The sequence below is a fragment of the Macaca thibetana genome, chromosome 7 (assembly GCF_024542745.1).
Source record: "Macaca thibetana thibetana isolate TM-01 chromosome 7, ASM2454274v1, whole genome shotgun sequence".
NCBI lineage: Eukaryota > Metazoa > Chordata > Mammalia > Primates > Cercopithecidae > Macaca > Macaca thibetana.
In genome coordinates, this window is record NC_065584.1 from 117,877,669 (window position 1) to 117,898,584 (window position 20,916).

General features: G+C 41.2%; 1 protein-coding gene across 1 annotated transcript in view; it reads left to right on the forward strand.

Moving 5' to 3' along the window:
- RYR3 (ryanodine receptor 3) overlaps nt 1–20,916 on the forward strand; it is a 566,751-nt gene that overhangs the window by 157,664 nt on the left and 388,171 nt on the right. Inside the window, exon 2 of the mRNA XM_050797588.1 lies at nt 13,583–13,702. Within this exon, the coding sequence (XP_050653545.1) occupies nt 13,583–13,702 (120 nt within the window). The remainder of the gene's footprint in view (nt 1–13,582; nt 13,703–20,916) is intronic.

A 20,916-nucleotide genomic window follows, 5' to 3' on the forward strand; every position in this document is an offset into this window, starting at 1 on the left:
TCCTATTGGTTCTGTTTCTCTAGAGAACCATAACTAATATAGCTGCTTTTTTTGTTTTAAACTTCTCAGTTCATTGTGAGTTCATGATTCCCTAGTTCTGGAAGAGTCTGTAAGGTAATTAGTTTCTCTTGATGATTCACTTAAAGCTGACCTATCATCTTCCTATCTAGTCCCTGTAGCCAGGGGAGAAGTCCTATGAGACAGTATTATAAAGGCCTTGAGAAAAAAGAAACCAGGCTCTGTTTTGGAGTAATGTACCAAATGAGGGACCTGCAAACGATAGCCTTTGGTGACTGGTGTTTTCTGGGGTCAACAGTGGCCTAGCCTTTGGATTCTTGATTGAAAGGAAATGAGGACCCAATACTAATCTTTCCCATCACTCTCTTCCTTTTGTCACACCCAGAACTCATTTATTTTCCCCTGTGATGTCATGCCTGTATTAGTATATATCTACCAACCTTCTCTAACTTCCCCAGCTATCACTTCTGACCTGAGTCAGTGGAGGAGTCCTCCGTCCTCACTGGTGTCAGTCACCTGGGAAGTGCTTCAATACCCAACCCAGCATCCACCCCTCCCCAGAGATTCTCATTCATTTGGATTGGGCGAGGGCCCAGGCATCAGTATATTTTTACAGGTGCTCCAGGTGAGTATGATGCTCACATATGGTTGAGCCCCACGGCTTCACAGCAGAGCTAAGTTTGTTCTTTTCCTGTAGACTCATCAAAAGGAGAAAAATTCTGGTAAAAAAAGTACAGAATAAAAATGAGTTCTATCCTCTGTCCTTTCCTCACCCAGACAAGCAGGGATTTGTATCCTGGAGACCTGGGGCTCCTTTTTGCCCCGGGGTAGCACTGAGACTTAATTCTCAAAGTCTCTTGGAGATAAAAAAAAAAAATGCAGGTGGTATTAGTAAGATGTCCCTGAGGCTTGGACAAGTTGAGACCAAATCGTCAAACCTGGGAAAGCTGTGCTTTCTGGTTTAAGGGTGGTGTAAGAGCATAGCAGGGCTGAATAGGTGGCAGAAACCTGCAACCCTGACCATTATTCTCTCCAGAAGACATGGGGTCTATGAGGGACAAGATGCTAGAGACCTGGGCACTGAGCCTGAAGCCACCAAGACTTTGGGCATCACAGTCTGTGGCTGAAAATGGTGATGAAGTGGTAGACACCTGCCATCACATGGACCATGCAGGCTTGGACAATGGGTATCTTGTTGACAGCAATCTGTTAACTGAAGACCAGCTGCCTTGCTTTAAATTTGTATACTATGTAATTCTCCTGGAATTATTAAACATCTCTAGGGAGGGGAAAGCTTCCCCAAACATGACTGAGACTGAAATTATTGCAAGTGAGGATTCAAAGCCAATCATGATTATATTTAGAGGGAAAAAAGCAATATGATGAGGATATGGAACAAAGTCTAGTCTCGGTTACAAAAGGAATCAAGCAGTCATGCTTAAATAACTCTATCTCATATGCTTCTAATTTTATTGGTTTTTAAACTAGATTTTGGTTTGGCTGAGCACGCTAAGAACTTTTGCTGCAGTACAGGTGCGTTTTCTGAGTCCGTTGTTAGAATATGCTCCAGAAGTTTTTATGGCAGGGAATATGGTCAGCAGGTCAGCAGAGTGATTGGACATGGTAGGGGACAGAGAGAATGGCCGCTAGGCTTGAAGCTGTGTTTTCATTAGACTTAAGGTGGAGAAACAATTGGTTGTTCATATTTTATTTATGAAAGGGAAGCTGCTCCTTTAAAGCCTTTAAAGCTGCAATGCCCACCACTACAGTATGAGTAAGAAGTTGAAAAAGTAGTATCACTAAGTGGGAGTGGTGAGTGATGGACAGATTGCAACTCTTACATTTGGCATGCAACTGACTGAAATGCTTTCTTCACAAAAGAGCCTTGTGTAAATTGGGAAGAACTTGAAGTTTGGAGTCACACAGAACTGGATTTACACCACTTCTTACTAAATTTGCAGCTTTCTTGTATTCTGAGGACGTACCAGTGCATGGTGTGTAATGGGTACTGAATAAATGCATGATACATTAAGGAATAATTAACAAAAGAAATCGCTGTCTCGCTCTGAGCAATGACTTCATACGCCTGAGCCCAGGCTTAAGTGCCTTTACCTGTAAAATGGGTGTAATGACAACTATCTGAAACAGAATTTTTAGGAGTTTATGAACTGTGAAGTACTCAAACCAGTGCCTGGAGGGGTCTTGGTAAATTTGTTCCCTGCTTGGCCCACCCCATCCCTAAGTGCTGTTTCTTCTGTGATTTGTGATAGGAAGAGCCCCACTGTATCTTTTGCAGCCTTCAAGTGTGGGGATTTGTGGCACATAATATCCAACTTTTAACCACAGACTAGACCCTGGGAACTAAACACTGAGTCCCACCACAGGAGAATGACTTGAGAATTCTGTTAGCAGAAATGGGCTTCACTCCCGTTTCACGGGTACTTTGTCTCTTCATGAGGCATGTCTTATAACCCTGGACAGTGTCTGGTTTTGATTCTACTTTCGGATACTTTAGGTCCACAGCTTTTTCTTCTATTTGACCCACAATTTTTTTTTATTTTTATTTTTTTGAGACTGAGTCTCGCTGTGTCGCCCAGGCTAGAGTGCAGTGGCGCAATCTCGGCTCACTGCAAGCTCCGCCTCCCGGGTTCACACCATTCTCCTGCCTCAGCCTCCCGAGTAGCTGGGACCACAGGCGCCCGCCACCATGCCCGGCTAATTTTTTGTATTTTTAGTAGAGACGGAGTTTCACCGTGTTAGCCAGGATGGTCTCGATCTCCTGACCTCGTGATCCACCCGCCTTGGCCTCCCAAAGTGCTGGGATTACAGGCATGAACCACCGCACCTGGCCTGACCCAGAATCCTAATCTATTACTTCTCCTAACCATTATTTTAATTCAATGAGTACTTTTAACATGTGTTCCCTATGGTTGGTATTAGGCATACAAGATAAACAGATGGAGATGGTCAGGATATGATCCTTGCCTTCTAAGCCTAAACGTTCTGGTGAGGGGAATTAAATAAGAAATATAAAAGTTGTAACATAAAGGGATAAGTTTTCCAATGGAAACATTTACTTACAGCAGCCCAACCTAGGGCAGAAAAGTTGTCAGGGAAGAGAAGGAAGTAGCCCAGACATCCCTGTGTTCTTCCTGCTGTCTTACTCAGATTCTTCTGGTCCTGAATTATGTCGTCATCTCTGCAAACCAGTGCAACCCCAAGCCTGTGTCTGAGCTAATGTAAAAGCTGGGCTCTTTATCCACCTGGAATGTGACCTCCATGAAGGTGGATGCCATGTCTGCCTTGTTCACCACCATATCCAATACCATAAAACAAATATTTCTTGAATGAATGCATGATTTAGTTCTGAATGGAGCTGGAAAAAAAATGGAAGTTTTATGTTTTTTAGTCAGTTTAAGAAACTAGCCCTGGACAGGACAGTTCAGAGGACTTATATGTATGATTAAATTATGAAAACACTTATTTTGCCTGTAAGTGACTTGTTTTCAAAGATTTAACGTTCTAAAAGTCAGCCCATAAATTTCATTAACATCTACTAACTTTATAGAGCATGTTTTTTGAAAAAGTAGTGTTCCCTGGTTATTAGATTTTATATGGAAATTGCTGGATGCTTTGTTCTTGCTTTCAGATTTTATAACATCTGTGAGTAAATTGCAGTAAGTATGGACCTACGGGATATTCAAAGAGTATCCTACATGCCGAGTGTTTTAGTTTTGTTTACTTTATCTACAAAGTAAAAATCAAAGGGGGAAATTCTAGAAGGCATCCTGTGTGAGGCACTACAAGTAGAAAGAATCTCAATAAGTTAGTTATTTCCCAAAAACAAAAGTGGATGTGCTGTGGCCCTCTCCCCTGAGGATAAGTATTGTTAGAAGATCTTGCTAAAAGTAGATGGTTTGTCGTCAGTCAGTTGTATGGCTCAGGGAAGGCATTATGTCTTAACTCCGTAGCCGAGGATTCCAGAACCAACGATAAACAGGAAAATAAGTTGAATTAAAAATAAAGGATATATCTAATGACATACAAATGCAGATACCACAGATTTGATAACATACAAACACAGATACCCTTGCACAATTTGTCACAATTTGTCAGGGTCTCTCTGCTACTGCCATGGTAGCCTCAGACTTAGATGCTCTTCTGTCTCTCTGGGGCCACAGTGCTTAGAGTGCATCATATGATGGAGACACAGCCACGAACTCATCAACATTTATGATAGGAATGTGAAAAGTTAAAGTGTCCTGGTCATATGTCCTTTTTCAAATGAGGTTTTGAGGCATGGTGGCTCATGCCTGTAATCCTAGCACTTTGGGAAGCTTGAGCCCAGGAGTATGAGACCAGCTTGGGCAACATGGCAAAACCGCATCTCTATAAAAAAAAAAAATTAACCAGGCACTTGCATGTAGTCTGAGCTACTCAGGAGGCTGAGGTGGGGGGATTGCTTGAGCCCCAGAGGTTGAGGCTTCAGTGAACTGTGATCACACCACTGCATTCCAGCCTGGGTGAAAGAGTGAGACCCTGTCTCCCCACCTCCCCCCAAAAAAGATTCAGAGTAATGTTAGAACCAGAGACCAAAATTTTCCTGCCGTAACTATATTACTGACCCTTGCTACCTCTGAGGTTAGAGAGTGAAAATGACGATTTGCTATAGTATTTTAGATTTTTCCCATTCATTCTTCTCCATGGCTGTTGTATCTAAAGAAGAATGAAACCAAAGGAGTGTGTGCATACATTTGGGTGTGGTCACTCACCTGCTGTGTTCTGATTGGGTGGGAGAGATGTATCTAGAATATCAGAGTTCGTTTTATAGAAAATCCTTCTGTGGGGCATGAAATTCCCTGGGTAGCAACTAGATCGTTATATTGCCTTCCTATGAGAATAGAAAACTTAAAACAAATTATTATTTCTGGAGAAAATGTCATAGGTAATAGGTCACTGCATTCTTCCATGTTACATAGCAGCATGTTCTGCCTGAGAGAGAATTAATTGCATATGTAAACCCTAATGCGTGTATGCTGCTACATCTCCCTCATCAACTCCGGGAAAGGCTTTCTCCTTCGCTCTCCCTTGCAAGTTTTATAAGAGATCAAGCCGTGGGAGGCTGAGTGGATTTTATGGTCAAGCTCCAATCTCTGCCTTCTTGGTAATGGGAAAAGTTGTGAAAGGGAAATACAACATTCCTCCCTGTTGCCGGAGCCCAAAGGATCCTATAAGCTGTGGGTGCCTCTTTTGTCAGTCCCCATAAGCAAACGATTCCAGCTGAGACCAAAGACTGGACACTTTCAGCAAAAAAAAAAAAAATAAAAGAATGTAATGAATTCCTAGGTTTTTGTGGGGACACTACTTGATGAGAACTAAAATGACTAATCTTTCATTCAGCGACTACCTAAGTGCCTACCATATGCCAGGCACTGTTTCAGGCATTGAGTGTACCAAGGTGAGCACAATCATGTGCATGAAGGTTACATTCTAATGAGGAGGAGAGAGATTAGATATAAATCTATATTCTTAGGAGGTAAACACTAGTTGGAAAAGAATATTAAGCAAGATTGGAAGTGCAACATAAAAATGGAGTTATAATTTTATATGGGGTGATCAGGGAAGGCCTTTCTGACAAGGTGACATTTGAGCAGACACCTAAAGGAAGTGAGGGAGGGAGCCCTGCCGGTATGTGGGGGAAGAACATTCTGCATGAAGGGAACAGCAAGTACAAGGTTTTGAGGGAGGATAATGCTTCAAAAACTTGAGCTCTAAGGAGAGGGCCAGTATAGTTAAAACCAAGCAAGCAAAAGAGTTACAGAAGAGAGATTGTAGGGAGGTGGATACGTATATATGTATATATACACACATTTATATGTATGTATAATATATATAAATATAGATAATACGAATTTAATATATAATGTATATAATGTATTTCCTATATAAATAATATATGTAATTTATATATTTTTATTTAAGGCATCAACTTGATGTTTTGATGTACATTGTGCGGTGATCACCTACAATCAAGCTAATGAATATTTCCATCACGTCACATACTTACCTTTGTGTGTGTTTGATAACACTTAAGCTCTATCCTCTTAGCAAATCTCAATTATAAGATACAGTATTATCAACTAGAGTCACCATGCTGTACATTAGAGCTCCAGAATTTACTTACCTTGTCTAACTGAAACTTTTTACCCTTTGACCAGCATCTTCCCACTGTCCCCATCCCCCCTGTCTCTGACAACCACCATTCTACTCTGCGTCTATGAATTTGACTATTTTAGATCCCACAAAAAGTGAGATCATGCAGTATTTGTCTTTCTGCGCATAGCTCATTTCAGCTAGCATAATGCCATCCAGGATCCAATAACATCTGTGTTATTGCAAATGACAGGATGCCCTTCTTTTTAAGGCTGAATAATATTTCATTGTGTGTGTGTGCCACATTTTGTTTATCCGTTCATCTGTCTGTGGGCATTTAGGTTGTTTTTGTATCTTGGCTATTGTGAATATGCTGCAGTGAACATGGGAGTTAGATATCTGTTTGATATACTAATCACATTTTCTTTGGAGATATATATGTGTGTGTGTGTGTGTGTGTATATATATATATACATGTATATATATATGCATATATAAGCATATATAAGCCGTGGGAGGTTGAGTAGATTTTATGGTCAAGCTCCAACCTCTGCCTTCTTGGTAATGGGAAAAGTTGTGAAAAGTTAATACAACAAATGATTGCTATTTAGATCATACAAGTAAGTGACCTTGTCATTAATTCTTGTGAAATAATCTGTGTGTGGTCTTGTCATTCCAAAAAGCCCATTTATTTTTCATTTAAGAAAGGCTTTTGGGTAAAGTCTTAGAATAAGCACACACCCATATCTTTCATGTATTTAGAAAGTAGCTTAACTTTATCAGTTCCCTAAAATAGTGCCTGATGTTTAAGATCAGTAGGTAGGAAACATCTTCCCTTTTAAAGCAATACATGGTGATGGATTTTCCTTTGCAGTAATGTCTGCACTTGAACATGAAATCTGCTGGATGACACTCTGTCCCACATGCTCCTGGTCACGAGCTGCTCAGTGCCGGTGATTTGCAGATCTAACTATAGGGCTGTCATCAGCTGCCTCGTGATCTACCTTAAATAGGGCTGTCAGCCATTTTGTTTTGTTCCAGAGAGTTCTTCCCAAGTGACCCATAGAGAAGCGGGAGAGCCAAGGAACCCCAGCCATCAGCTCAGAGCCAGCAGAGATGGCTCTCTATTGTTCTGGCCCTCAGACTGCGAGCCAAGGTATAAGAAAGAAAGCTGTAAGGATAAAATAGGCAAGCTTCATCCATTTTCAAGTTCAAAGTTCTTTGGCCAGAGGACGATTGAAAGAACTTGACTTTGTCAGAGATGACCTGTGACAATGTGAAATCTAAGCGAAGAGAGCCGAAGGCTGTATATCCTTGTTCAGAGACAATCACTCAACACCACCACAAGCTGAATCTATGACAGGAATAGCTGGCGTGTGTGAACCACATGGCGTGGAGGGAGGCTGACATATGATATACCTTGGATTTTCATCATTTTTCTGCCTTTGCAGCGAGTTTTGGGCTGCTGCTTGCCCCTTCCAGTGTTGCAATCATGGGGAATAGAGAAATCTTGTTTTATTTATTTATTTATTTATTTATTTATTTATTTATTTATTTATTTATTTTAGCACTCTGGCTGCTCTCTTTGGCCTTGTGCTCTGTGATGTGGTTATGTTTCAATGTGGTTTGATCATGTGACAGGGCTGGGAGCATCTATTTTTGTCAACGCCATCACCGTGGGCTTTAGAATCAGACAGACATGAATTCATACCTATTGCTAAGGTCAGTCTCTTAAGAGTAAGAGAGCCAGTTTGGCACCATGGTAAAGAGAACCGACTCCTGATTCAGACAGTCCAGGGCTTAAGGTCTAGATCTGTCACTTACAAGCTGTGTGGCACTGGGCAAGTGACTTAACCTTTCTGTGCCTCAACCACTTTATCAAATAGAGAGCATATTAGCACCTACCTTACAGGATGATTGCAAGGATTAAACTGAGATACGATAACATGGTAGCACATAGTGACTGGTCATTAAACATTCACTGTTAGTAAATTTACCTAACCCCTCTGAATTTTGGTTTTTTCATTCTTAAAGTGGTTGTGTTGTTGTGAAGCTTAATTTAATCTGGGAGGAAATGTCAGCATAGTGTTTGGCATAGAAGTCCAGAATGAAATAGTTGATATCATTATCAATAATAATAATTAAGAAATAGAAGCTATGGAGTCCAAAGCTTCATTGTTTTATTTTAAATGCCAGCATCTGTTCCCTTTTTATTCAATTATTCAGTTCTGACTCATCGATGAAAATGACCCTGTTATATGGTGAAAGTAGGGAAATTTCTTGTAATCTGAGTCCATATCCCAATTAATTAACACAATTTTACAAGACACATTATGTTTCCAGCTTGGATGAGAAAGCAGGAGTTTTCTGCTCTAATAGAGTTTATAATTAAATAGGGTTACAAGGTAAAAACATACCCATTCTGTAAGTTATAATTGGGTACATAATATGCATCAGATACCACCATGGTGAGTATCATGATAGGCAGAAATGTGAATCAGATGTGGTCCTGCCTTTGAGGGGTACAAAGTCAGCTGGAAGTAGTGGTAGCAAGTGCATCAATATAGACTGCCTGGATTAGATACCAGGCTTTGCCCCCTGCCACCGTGAGACCTGAGGCAAGTTACGTAACTGCTATATACAGGCTTCCTCATTTGTAAAATGGAGACAGCAATAGTGCTTACGTAGTGTTGATGTGAAGCTTAAATGGGTTCTTGTGCATAAAGCATGGTGCCTGTCACATAGGGATCAGTAAATGTTGGCTGTTTAAAAACATATCGTGGGGGAGAAGACATGCTCGTAAGTAACACTGCACAAAGTATGGTGATATTGCTCTGGAAATTCACAGACCAGAGAGATAACTTGGGCTTCATAAAAGAATGTGGCATTTAAGCTAAGCTGAGAAGGATAGGTAATATAGGAACATGGAAAACTAGGGCAAATGAGGGCAGCTTTAATATTAGAGATTTCATGATCAAAGGCATGGAAATAGGGAAACCCAAGGCTACAGGGAAGAAGTTAGGACAATAGTTTGGAAACGTGGAAGCCTCAGATACTAGTTCAAGAAGTTTTTGTTTTGTGAACAGTAGAGAGAGCGCCATTGAGGATTTTCAGTGGGAAAATAAGGTCAGAGCTATGCCTCTGGTAGCAGACTAGGGAAGAATGCTTTGGGTCAAATAATAGCCTTGTCTTAGTCTCAAGACCTCCAGTCTCTCCTTCTACTGGCCCATTTGCTGTGATACAAGAAAAGGGGAGGACCCAGAGATATGAGATAATGATGTGTAAGCTGAGGTTGCCCAGAGGTTGGATGTGCTCTTAAGAAACTTGGGGAATATAAAAGGATAGGTAGACTGAAAAAGAAGCCTTTTAGTGCACTGGGAGATGTTGGTTTGAAGTGTTGGTAAGTCCGCAGGTAAAAACAGACGGAGGTTTGGAACCCTAGAGTGCCACCAGGTTGGAGGTACAGACTGAGTAACAGCTCCTCGGAAGTAAAGCAGGAAGCCTGAAGAATGAATGAGATTGCCAAGGGAAAATGACAAAGACCAATCATTGAGCAGTCCCTTTTATTCAGGGATGGCAGAAGAAAATAGAGATGGGAAGGATCCATCAGAAAGGTGGGAGCACTAGAAGAATACAGAGATGAATACGGGAATGGAGGGGTTTCAAGAAGGAGCATTTTAGGGAGCCTGGGCATGACTTATTTGGGAGACAGTAAGACAATAGGAATGAAGGAGAGACAAAGCTAGGGGTATCAGGTAGAATTCAACTGTGGGGCACCTTAAATCCAGGGAGAGACATTTTGGCTTATTTGGTATAAAGCAGGAAGTCTTTATGTGATCTTAAAGATATTATTTCCCGGCAACTAGAAAATCATATTCTTTAAGACAGAGGCTGGGTTTGAAAGGCCTTAGTGTCCCCCCAGTCCCCACCACTATTACTTATTATTGCACCCTCTCACTTAGTACTTTCTTCTCTTTATTTTGTTTCTCTTTCTCTTAAAGATGGGAGGTATGGTTATTTTATATTGACAGAGTTGAATCTGCTGTGAGGCCTACAAAAAGGGAACATTTTGTGGTCTTGTTCCAGTGAGATGAAGTTGAAACAAGCTGAAAAGAAGTTACCAGGAAATCATAAATTTATCGCGGCACAAAACCCCAGAGTTGTGTTATTTTCTCTATCAAAAAAAAAAAAAAAAATCAACAGTTCTTGAGAAAGAGGAAATAATGGAGATGAGAGCCTTTCTAGGAACTGGAAGCCTTGATAAAGTAGAGCAAATCTAGTAAAAAGTAAGGAATGTGAAAGCAAGAGAGAAAATGGGTCTGTAACATTGGATAGTCCAGTTTTGGATTTTAGAACTGGGATTATTCTAGGTTATGACATGGAAAGTTCATCATAGTGTGTTACTAAAACAGTAGAAATCATTAGGTCCAGGTGTTCACTTTGAATAGATGTCTGCATAAACCCTAAAGTTACTCGGGATGGCCTTCCAGCCCACAATTCTGTTATTACAGTATTAATGAGTCTTGTCTTATAAGACCTGTGTGTCTCATAGTATCCCACCTGTCATTGCAAGATGAATACATAACAAATAAATGTATATTGAATTAACACAAAATTTTTCAGAGTTTCTGATTGTCAGATAAATGATTGGAAATGTTGTGGAAAGTGGTTATCACATACTTCAAAACTGAAGAGTTTTTGTACATGGGAAGAATAGTAAGGTCCAAATTTGGCATCGGGACATGTGAGAAGAAGGCAGGCTTCTGGGGAAAGGAGATAGAAAATGTGGAAGAATTTGCAGTCTGCGGGTAAGGGGGCTTCCTTGGAAATGACATCCTTCAGCAATGCCCAGATCTGATTTAAAGCAAAGTGAGAAAAAAAGAGGGAGGATAATTCTAGGGGAGAAAGTGCAAACCAGTACAGGGATGAAGAAAGGCTTGGGTTCTAATTGGAGAGCTTGTGTTCTGTATTTCACTCAGGAGCAAGAGGAGTCATCAGATGGGTTGAATTAACTCATCTTATAATCCCAAACGGAATTCAGTGCAAAGATTTCAGTGTCAGGCACTCAAAGGCTCCAGATGTCTGTCTATTGAAGGTTTATGGAAATAATTGCTGCTATATGGAGCAAAGGCAGGTGCTGCAGGCTGCCACTCCAGGTGGTGTCTGCAGCCAGGTCAGCATGGTTGAGCAGAAGGTTCCAGACAGAATGTGGGAAAGAGTAGAAATCCTTTGGAGAAGTATCAATTTGGCCCAGAGTCCCACACCCATCTGTGTGTCACCAGAACCCCAACCTAGGAACACATGGGTGCAGGGCTGCTGTTCTACAAATGGCTATTAATTAAATCAGGGCAGGTTATTGCATTAGTTTCTTGGCAGCTTGGGATGTGACTTATGGGACGGGGAAATTTCGGAAGACAAATAGGGAGACCCCAAGTCAGCTAGTGCAAGGTCAAAGCCTTGGTGGTTCGGGCACCTGGGAGATAGAAAGGGAAAGGGAATTGAGATCTTGAAAAGAGTACCTCAGAGGCACACATTGACGGGAAAACTGTCAACTTTCATGCCTTTGTAAAAAAAAAAAAAAAAAAAAAAAAAAAAAAAAAAATCCATAATTACACTTCTATGATTTCTAAATGCCTGAGTTTTGTTGTTGCTGTAGTTTTTTGGGGGGTTTTAAGTTTTGTTTCTTTCTTTTTACTGATTAACTGTGGGTGGGGGAGATATATAACTATTTCTCAATAGGGGATATTCTTGGTTTAGGTGTGAAAGTTAAGTTTTGAGTACTGCCTCTTGCATTGCTGATGACTTAACTCCCATGGCCTCTGCTTTCCAACACAAGCAGCACGTCTCCGTCATCTTGGCAACTAAGAGCACCTCACCACCCACCCTCGTCCCACCCGCCAATGCCATTAGGAGGATCCTAACGCCCTGGTTGATGTGGGATCTAGGGGCACGCTCCACCTGGGGAAAAATTTCATTCTCTTCAGAGATTTCACTAAACCCCCACTTTTAAAGCAGTGATATTCTGGAGTTTTCTTCAGTCTCAAAGAAAATGAAGACCATGAGTTCTGATTTTACTATAAGCAAAGATTCCCGGATTTGTTTCTGACTCACTTAGATAATGAACAGTGACATTTCAGTGCTAGTAAAACTGTGGAGCTATATTTTCCCAGTCTTCTTTCCATACATCTACAGTTTGTGGCTCCTCACATTCCCCTGTAGCTCCTCACCTATTTCTGGGCACAAGCAGACATCTTTGTAGGGGTCTGTTAATAGTGGATTGCTTCACACTCTTACCAGGTAGGACCATTGTATTTTTTCATTTCATAGGCACATGCTAGACACAGTTTAAGAAGAATGACTTCTACTTAATCTGCCTTTCCAACACTCTGGTGACACTTTCCAGCAAGACAGTCTCTGAGACTGAGGAACATGGAGGTGAGATGGGGCAATGGATAGCCAGATGCTCAGAAGGAGGGAGGCTCCAGCTGGCTCCCCCAGGTCACTTCCGTAACTTAACCACACTTGGAAATCGATTTGCTGCTTGAAATCCAAAGCCATGTGGTGGTGACTAGGGAGCATGGCCTGACAGATAGGAGGGGCAGGAATGGAAGAATTGGTAAGGAAACTGTTTTCCTCTCCATTTCAGGGAGGATTGTGCAAGAAGTGAACGTATCAGTATAGATGGAGGGCTGCCTCTTTTCCAGGGCCTCTGAAATTTTAGGAGGGCTGCTTTTGAGATTGATATTTAGGAGAGAGGTCTACTCTTTGGGAATTCAGAGCAGTTCTTCTAATCGACCTTCAATTCTTTCTCCTTCTACCTGATCTCCAAGGCTGCTTTAATCGTCCTTTTCTGTGAGTCTAAAACCTACCTCCTTCACTCTCCACATCTTTACCGTCTCTGGCACATATGTGGCCCACCACATACTCTCCCTTCCTCCAACAGAACATACTTTACCTCTTCCACAACCTGAAACCCCAACACTTTTCCTCCACTTGTCCCACCTTGCGCGATCTCGTCTGCATTCTCTGTTCCCCTCAATCGTATCTTACTGTTTTATTCTGTATTTGGAGAGATTATATAAATTTGCTTTCATATTTGCCAAAGTGTTGAAATCATCAGCTCACCTAGACCATATGCTTTGCACAGCTCTCAGAAGTGAGGCCTGCGCTGTATGTGCACTTGCCCCCACTGACCTCACCCCAGGATTAAGGAGAGTTCTGACTCATGGTAGATGCTCAGTGATGTCCTGTGAATAAAAAATCTCCTTCCATAATCAGGTTTAAAAATAAAAACCAAAAGCACGTGGCTGTCAGGGGTTGGTGGCTTACCTGACTCAGGTACAGGAAGGTGACTTGGGGCCTGGCTCAGCAGTTTCCCATATTCATGTTTGGGTCTCTCTTCTCGTGGCAGGAGGATGAAGTGGTACTCCAGTGCATCGCCACCATTCACAAGGAGCAGAGGAAGTTCTGCCTGGCAGCCGAGGGACTTGGGAATCGCCTGTGCTTCTTGGAACCCACTTCAGAAGCCAAGGTGAGATTGGTTGTCCACCCTGCACCTTCCTCCAACTTGGTGTCTGACATAGTCATTTAGGGGAGATAAAACTGGGAGATGGTGATGAGGACGACATTTGAAAGGACACATTGATTTTTAAAACAGGAAGCAGATCTGGTTTAAACCATAACTCTCCGCAAGCCTAGGAATTGTTGACGTAGGAACCCAGAGCACTATGAAGAATTAGAAGTGCTTTGCCTGTCAGTGTTGTCCAGGACCCTGGGGAGGCTTTGAGCTCACTGTCAGCGCTGACCGAGGAGGTCCTCTTAACACTCCCAGAATGCCTTTCTGTTGCTGTTAATTCCTAGAAATCTGAGTGCATGTTCTTTACTCCCTGCTGTCATTTTACTGCTACAGAGACTCACAGATGCCTGAACCTATGTTTCACAGTGAGCACACCCCTTTCACTTCTGACTGCGCTGAGATTGTTGTAACTGTCTGCCCACTGTGACACGAGGGCAGAGAGTAATGTTTGCACTGGTCTCTGCCTGCATGGTGGCAATAATGCTGTGTCTCTTCAGCAGAACTTTTCTGTCTCCATTTTCAGGCTGTTTCTGCTTTTCAGGATTTGTGTGTCAAGTGGATCTATGTGCTCAGCATTCTTGCAGTGCTTTTCAGTCCTGGGAAAACCTCTATATCCGTCAGGGTTCTCTAGAGAAACAAAGTCAACTGGATGGATGGATGGATGGTGGACAGATGGGCAGATGGGTGGATGGGTGAGTGCATGGGTGGGTAGGTAGGTAAGCAGATAAGTGTATAGAGATTTCTTTTAAGAAATTAGGGCCGGGCGCGGTGGCTCAAGCCTGTAATCCCAGCACTTTGGGAGGCCGAGACGGGCGGATCACGAGGTCAGGAGATCAAGACCATCCTGGCTAACATGGTGAAACCCCGTCTCTACTAAAAAAATACAAAAAACTAGCCGGGCAAAGTGGCGGGCGCCTGTAGTCCCAGCTACTTGGGAGGCTGAGGCAGGAGAATGGCGTGTACCCGGGAGGCGGAGCTTGCAGTGAGCTGAGATCCGGCCACTGCACTCCAGCCTGGGCGACAGAGCATGACTCCATCTCAAAAAAAAAAAAAAAAAAAAAAATTAGTTCATGCAGTTGTAGGGTCTAGTGAGACTGAAATCTGTAGTTAACATCAGTAGGCTGGAAACTCAGGCAGGAGTTAATGTTGTAGTCTTAAGGTAGAGTTTCTTCTTTTTCAGGACATCTCAGTTGTTCTGAAGGCCTTCATCTGATCGGATGAGGCATACCGAAATTATCAAGGCTAACAGCCTTTATTTAAAGTTAACTGACTGTAGATGTTAATTATATCTACAAAATGCCTTCACATCAAAACCTATAGTGCCATTTGACTGAATAATGGCACTATGGCCTAGCCAAGTTGACGTAAAACCCACCATCACACCTTCTAAGCTCAGGTTTTCTCATAGAACCTTTTTTTAAAAAAAACAAAAATCAGAAATTGGTAACATTTTTCCAAAAGACCCACCTATTGGCATGCCATTTTCCACATAAACATATACAACACAGACATACACAGAGAGTTTGGCTAAAACCTGGAACACCAGATGTCCAGGGTGATGGCCACGTCCCCCAGACGCCCCTTTTGTACATCACTGCTTCTCCCTTCCCCATGTAGGTCACTGATCCATCCATGAGGATGAGCGAGAGCCAGAGTCCCATTAAAATATATGGGATAGAAGAGAGACAAGGAAGATTTTTATCTTTTTAAAGATCTTTGACTTGATTTTCCTAAGGCCTTTTCTCATTTGCTTTTGTTCTTAGCTAGGTTTTTTGTTTGTTTGTTTGTTTGTTTGTTTGTTTTGATTCCCAGCAGTCTGGGATAACAGGAAGTTCATTAGATTAGAAGTCAAGAAGTTAATTCTCAACCATGAGCTACTCATGTGACCCTGAACAAGTCAAGTCAGTCACTCATGCTTGCAATTTTCTCATCTGCCAAATGAGACGCAGGACAATCCAATGGGAAGTGTATTGACCTAAATTAGAAAACAAGTGGTATCCTTTTCTAGTCATCCATCAAGTAGGGTATAGGGCAGTGCTTTAGGGCAGCAGTTCCCATCCTTTTTTGGCACCAGGATCCAGTTTTATGGAAGACAGTTTTTCCACGGATGGTGGGAGATGGTTTCAGGATGAAACTGTTCCACCTCATATCATCAGGCATTAGATTCTCCTAAGGAGCGTGCAACCTAGGACTCTTGCTTGCACAGTTCACATTAAGGTTCATGCTCCTATGAGAATCTCATGCTGCCACTGATCTGACACGAGGCGGAGCTCAGGCAGTAATACTTACTCACGTCCTGCTGTGCAGCCTGGTTCCTAACAGGCCACAAACTCGGTCTGTGGCCCCGGGGCTTGGGGACCCCGCTTTAGGGCACAGGCTCTGAGCCAGACTGTCAGAGTTGGAATCGTGTCTCTACCACTTGCTGGCTAAACCAGGACCTTGGACAAGATACCTCACTTTTCTGAGCTGAGTTTCCTCATCTGCTTAATGGGAATTTAGTAGTAACTACCTTATAAGATTGCTCTAAGGATCAAATGGGTTAGTAAATTGCCTAGTGCATTGTAAGCTTGATAAAACCATTGGTTATTATGATTTCATATTGCACAAGATATTTAAACTAGGATTTAGTTTCTTCTTTAAGGAAAACTAATTATCTTTCAGAAGGACTGTGAAAATAAAGAGAAATAATCATATATATAGCACATAGTACTGAACTAATACAGCGTACTTAATAGCTAGAGTTGATAATAATGCTAAGTATAAAGTTGTTATCCCTTTTGACTTGCAAGGTCTGATTTTGTGTAAAAGAAAGATTACGGATCAGCTCCTGAGCTTACTAAATCTTGAGTTTAGAATGAAAGTCTTGGAATTACAAATTCATTTAACTATCACATTAGATGATTCTATAAACATGGCTCTGGATTTATCGTTGTTTTACCCAAGCTGGATTAGAAACAACTGTGTGTTGTAATCGGAGAATGCTTTGTATCCCTCAGGCCATAGAAATGATAAGTCATACGCTCATAGATGAATTGGGGATGAGGAAATGTCTTTCCTAACGTCCACTTAACTGATTGTTCTTATTTTAATATATCATTCTAAATTTCAAACAAGCCTGAAGAATTTTAAAAAGAGATATATCTCATCCATATTTTTACCACTTTGTCGCAACTATTTTCATTTGTTTTTCATTCTAGCCTTTGTCCACGTATACCTGTCTGTTTTCAAAGTTGGACTTATACTGGTTATTCAGACATTCTGTGTTTTGGGTTTTTTTCTTTAATATTTCAGCCAGTTCCATATTGCTATATGGTCTTCATGAATGGTCAAAAAATGATATGCATATGGTTTTTTGGTTTATTTTGGCTTTCGGGGGCAAATATCCAGGAGTAGAATTAATGGTGTCGGAAGCATGAACACTATTAAACTGCTTTCCCAAAATGATATACAAATTGTTTACAGTTGACATAACCACCAGCCTTGCATGAGTGTGCCTATTTTATATGTAGTATGAGGGAAGTGCACCATCAGGGTTCTCACAGAGAAACAGGGTCAAATTCACGGTAAGGACAGAGCAGATATTTAGAATTTCTTGTCACCATTCCTGGGAGCAGCCTGCTAGATGAACCCAGGTTCCGAGAGCTTCATTCTTTCCTGCAGTCATTTGCAACTATGCAAGCCTCTCTTTTGGCTGGCTGTCTTCTCCCTTATTACTAAATAGTTGCCCTAATTCTCTACCATCAAATTTCTCAACGAGCTGTACCATTCTTAGGTTCTTGGATCCTAATGTAAGTCATGCAGTGAGGTGAGGAGGTATGTTTCCGAGCTTGGCACTGGGCATGAGGCATAGACATCAAACACCATTCTTCTCAGCTGGCTACAGAGCCTACTGGTGACCTTGGGCATTTCTAGTCAAGGGTATTTTAAGCTGATCGAGACTCAGAGAAAATTGAGATGAATTCTATGGAGAAGAAAGACTTCAGAGAAAAAAGAGATAAAGTGCTCAAAAACTATTCTTAGTGTTTGACCCTGAGAAAAGGAGATCATATGGAAGCAACGGAGTGAGAGGATAGAAGAGTAAGGAGCACGAGTTTAAGATAATTAACACTTGCTGTAGACATGAAGACTATTTAGCACTAGGGAACTCTCCCAGGACTTTGATTCCTGTATGCCATGGTCCACCCTTCCTTGAAGGTCTCCTGAAACTGCTATTAATTGATGGAAGCACTATTATTTAGCTCCCTTTCAAACAAGCAAAGGTTTAGGAATTTAAAGGTATCTTGTTTTGTTAAAAACAAAACAAAACAAAAAAAGTCTAGGGGCTATAACCAGAGACCCAGAAAAAAAGAGAGAGGGAATATTTCTTGTTCATTTTATCATAGCAAATGTTTATTTCCTTTCCTTTTTATTCAATAGAAAATGTGTTCCTAGGCACTAGGAATTTAATACTATCCCTCTGGTCTTTCATATTATATCTCATCTATTCTGTATCTGCAGTGTCCACTTGAGGGGGTGGGGAGGGTCTTTGGTTCAACTTTACATCCATACTCATAAGATACTCATAAACCACTTGGCATCAGTCTTCTCAGAAGGACATAGGACGGGAACCATGGCTTGCAAGCTGAGATGTGTCAAGCACTGCATTTCGGCAGAAACCCCTATAGCAATTTAGGAGCTGGCTTCTGGATTTCCAATCCCCAGATGACAGCTCAGGTGCAAAGAGATGAGAGGGTCCACATCAAGTATGTGTGAGAGTTACCATGGCTTAAAAGCCTCATAGATCATTGGAGCCAACATATCTGCGATAATTCCATGGGCACAGCTTTTGAGGACTCCACAAAGGCAGCCCCAGCTACAAGAGTCACTGCACTCCAAGGATATGCCTTTCTAAAATACGTGTTGATAGTCTTCCCAATCCACATGCAGCTATCAATCAGGGATCATTTTCACCACAAGCAATGTACCCTGGTAACATAATTTACATACAAGTTGTAGCAGGTGACCATGGGAACAAAACTGGAGAGTTAACTGAAGGTCAAATTCTCATGCAAAAGGATACAAAAAAATGTCATAACACTTATCCCCCAGTAATCTTCAATGATGACAATTATTTTACTACGGCCTTGTTAGATATACCCAGAACCCCAATACCCTTCCAAATCCCAACTTTCACCTTTCTTAATAGTAGATCATCATCAAGAAATGGGAGGAATATGGGAACTATTTTTTGTTTAAAATAAGTTTCAGGACAGGCACGGTGGCTCATGCCTGTAATCCCACCACTTTGGGAGGCCGAGGCGGGCGGATCACGAGGTCAGGAAATCGAGACCATCCTGGCTAACACGGTGAAACCCCGTCTCTACTAAAAAATACAAAAAATTAGCCGGGCTTGGTGGCGGGCACCTGTAGTCCCAACTACTTGGGAGGCTGAGGCAGGAGAATGGCGTGAACCCGAGAGGCGGAGCTTGCAGTGAGCCGAGATCACCCCACTGCACTCCAGCCTGGGCGACAGAGCGAGAGTCCGTCTCAAAAAAAAAAAAAAAAAAAAAAAAAAAAAAAAAAATAGTTTCAACAGACCAAGGTTTGTTTCATTGATTTTAAGGAAGCAGAAACTAAAATAGGTGGAGTAAAACAATTTACCTTAGTGCCCTTTAAAAAGCCAGTGGCATGTCTAGAGTCTTGGGGCTCTAGGTATTTAACAGTGAAGTCCCACCTCTTTTTTGAGGAATACTTCTGTTCTTACTGATCATGGCTTGTTCAAACTGAAAAATACAATTTTGAAATCCAATGGAAATTTTCATTTTCCTGTTTTCATCTCCTGTTCGGAGAATGAAGGGGGAATCATCTACTATTGTTTCTGAGAGTTATGTAGGCTCTCAAGACCCAGGATTAAACATTAGCTGTTGTGCAAACATCATTATGTAGATGACATAAATTAAGATTGCATCTTTGGCTAAAAATAACTTACTTTCTGTTATTTTTAGATTCTTTAGCTGAGAAAGAGATTACTCTTTCCTCCTAAAAAATTAAGTCTGTGAAGATTTGCAGAGACAGGCTCATCCTAAGGTTGTACACCCTTCTTTGAACTTCTGATGTATGTTAGTACATAGTATTCTCTATGGACCTGAGATCTTATGAAAGACCAAGCTATTATAAAACTTAGTTTTTTTAAAAACTCCCTTGTCATGTAATTTGAAGAGATGTATAAGCTGAGATTTTGACTTTTTTTTTTTTTTTAACATTTATCAGACATCATGTGCTATGTCCCAAGTAGTGCTGTGGGTGACAACTGCTTTCATTTACTCTTTATGACTCTACAAAGCAAACATTGCCTTCATTTACAAAGAAGAAAGGTATAAGAATTTAAACTGAGTTAAGTGACTTAATGAAGATTGTTCATTCCAAACCTGAATCACTGTCTAATTTCTGTAATATTCAGAAATAAAGAGTATCGTGGATCCAACTTACATAAGGGTAAAGAAGGCATATTACTCCATGTAATTAGACTTCAGAAATGCCTGGGCACATCTCCATACCCCTCCCACAACTTTTCTACATCTGTCCTATGACTGTCTGGCCATTCCTAAGTTAGAAATATATATTTTGCTTAAATCAAACAGGAACTAGTAAAATGCAAATGCTCTGAGTGTGTCATAAAGCAGTGTTAAATTTTTTTACAGCTAATATTTTACAATATAAATGAGACAATCATGTATTTTCTTTAAAGTAAGTTTCTAAAGGGATCTAAGGCAGATTACTATGTGCCTCTATATTGTGATAGAGGTACCCAGACACGGTAAGACTGGGGAGGAGGGGTGCAAAACATCTACTGCATTAATTTATGATAGTTTATCTGACTTTTCTTCTGCCTTTCCACCAGTCTGTGAGCACTGAAATCAAGGACTTTGTATAGCTGTGTATAGCACAGTGCTTAATAAACTTGACCCTGGAGTCTGACTACCTGGACTGGTAATTCTGGCTCCAACACTTAGCTGTGTGACCATGGGCAAATGACTTTACCTCTCTCTGCCTCAGTTTCTTCATCCTTCAAACTATACCCATCTCATAGGATTATTATGAAAATTCAATGACACAGGTTCAGAATAGTAATATGCTTTACAGCAGTTCCTAACACATCAGAAGTGCTATATTTAAGCAGTAGCTTTTAG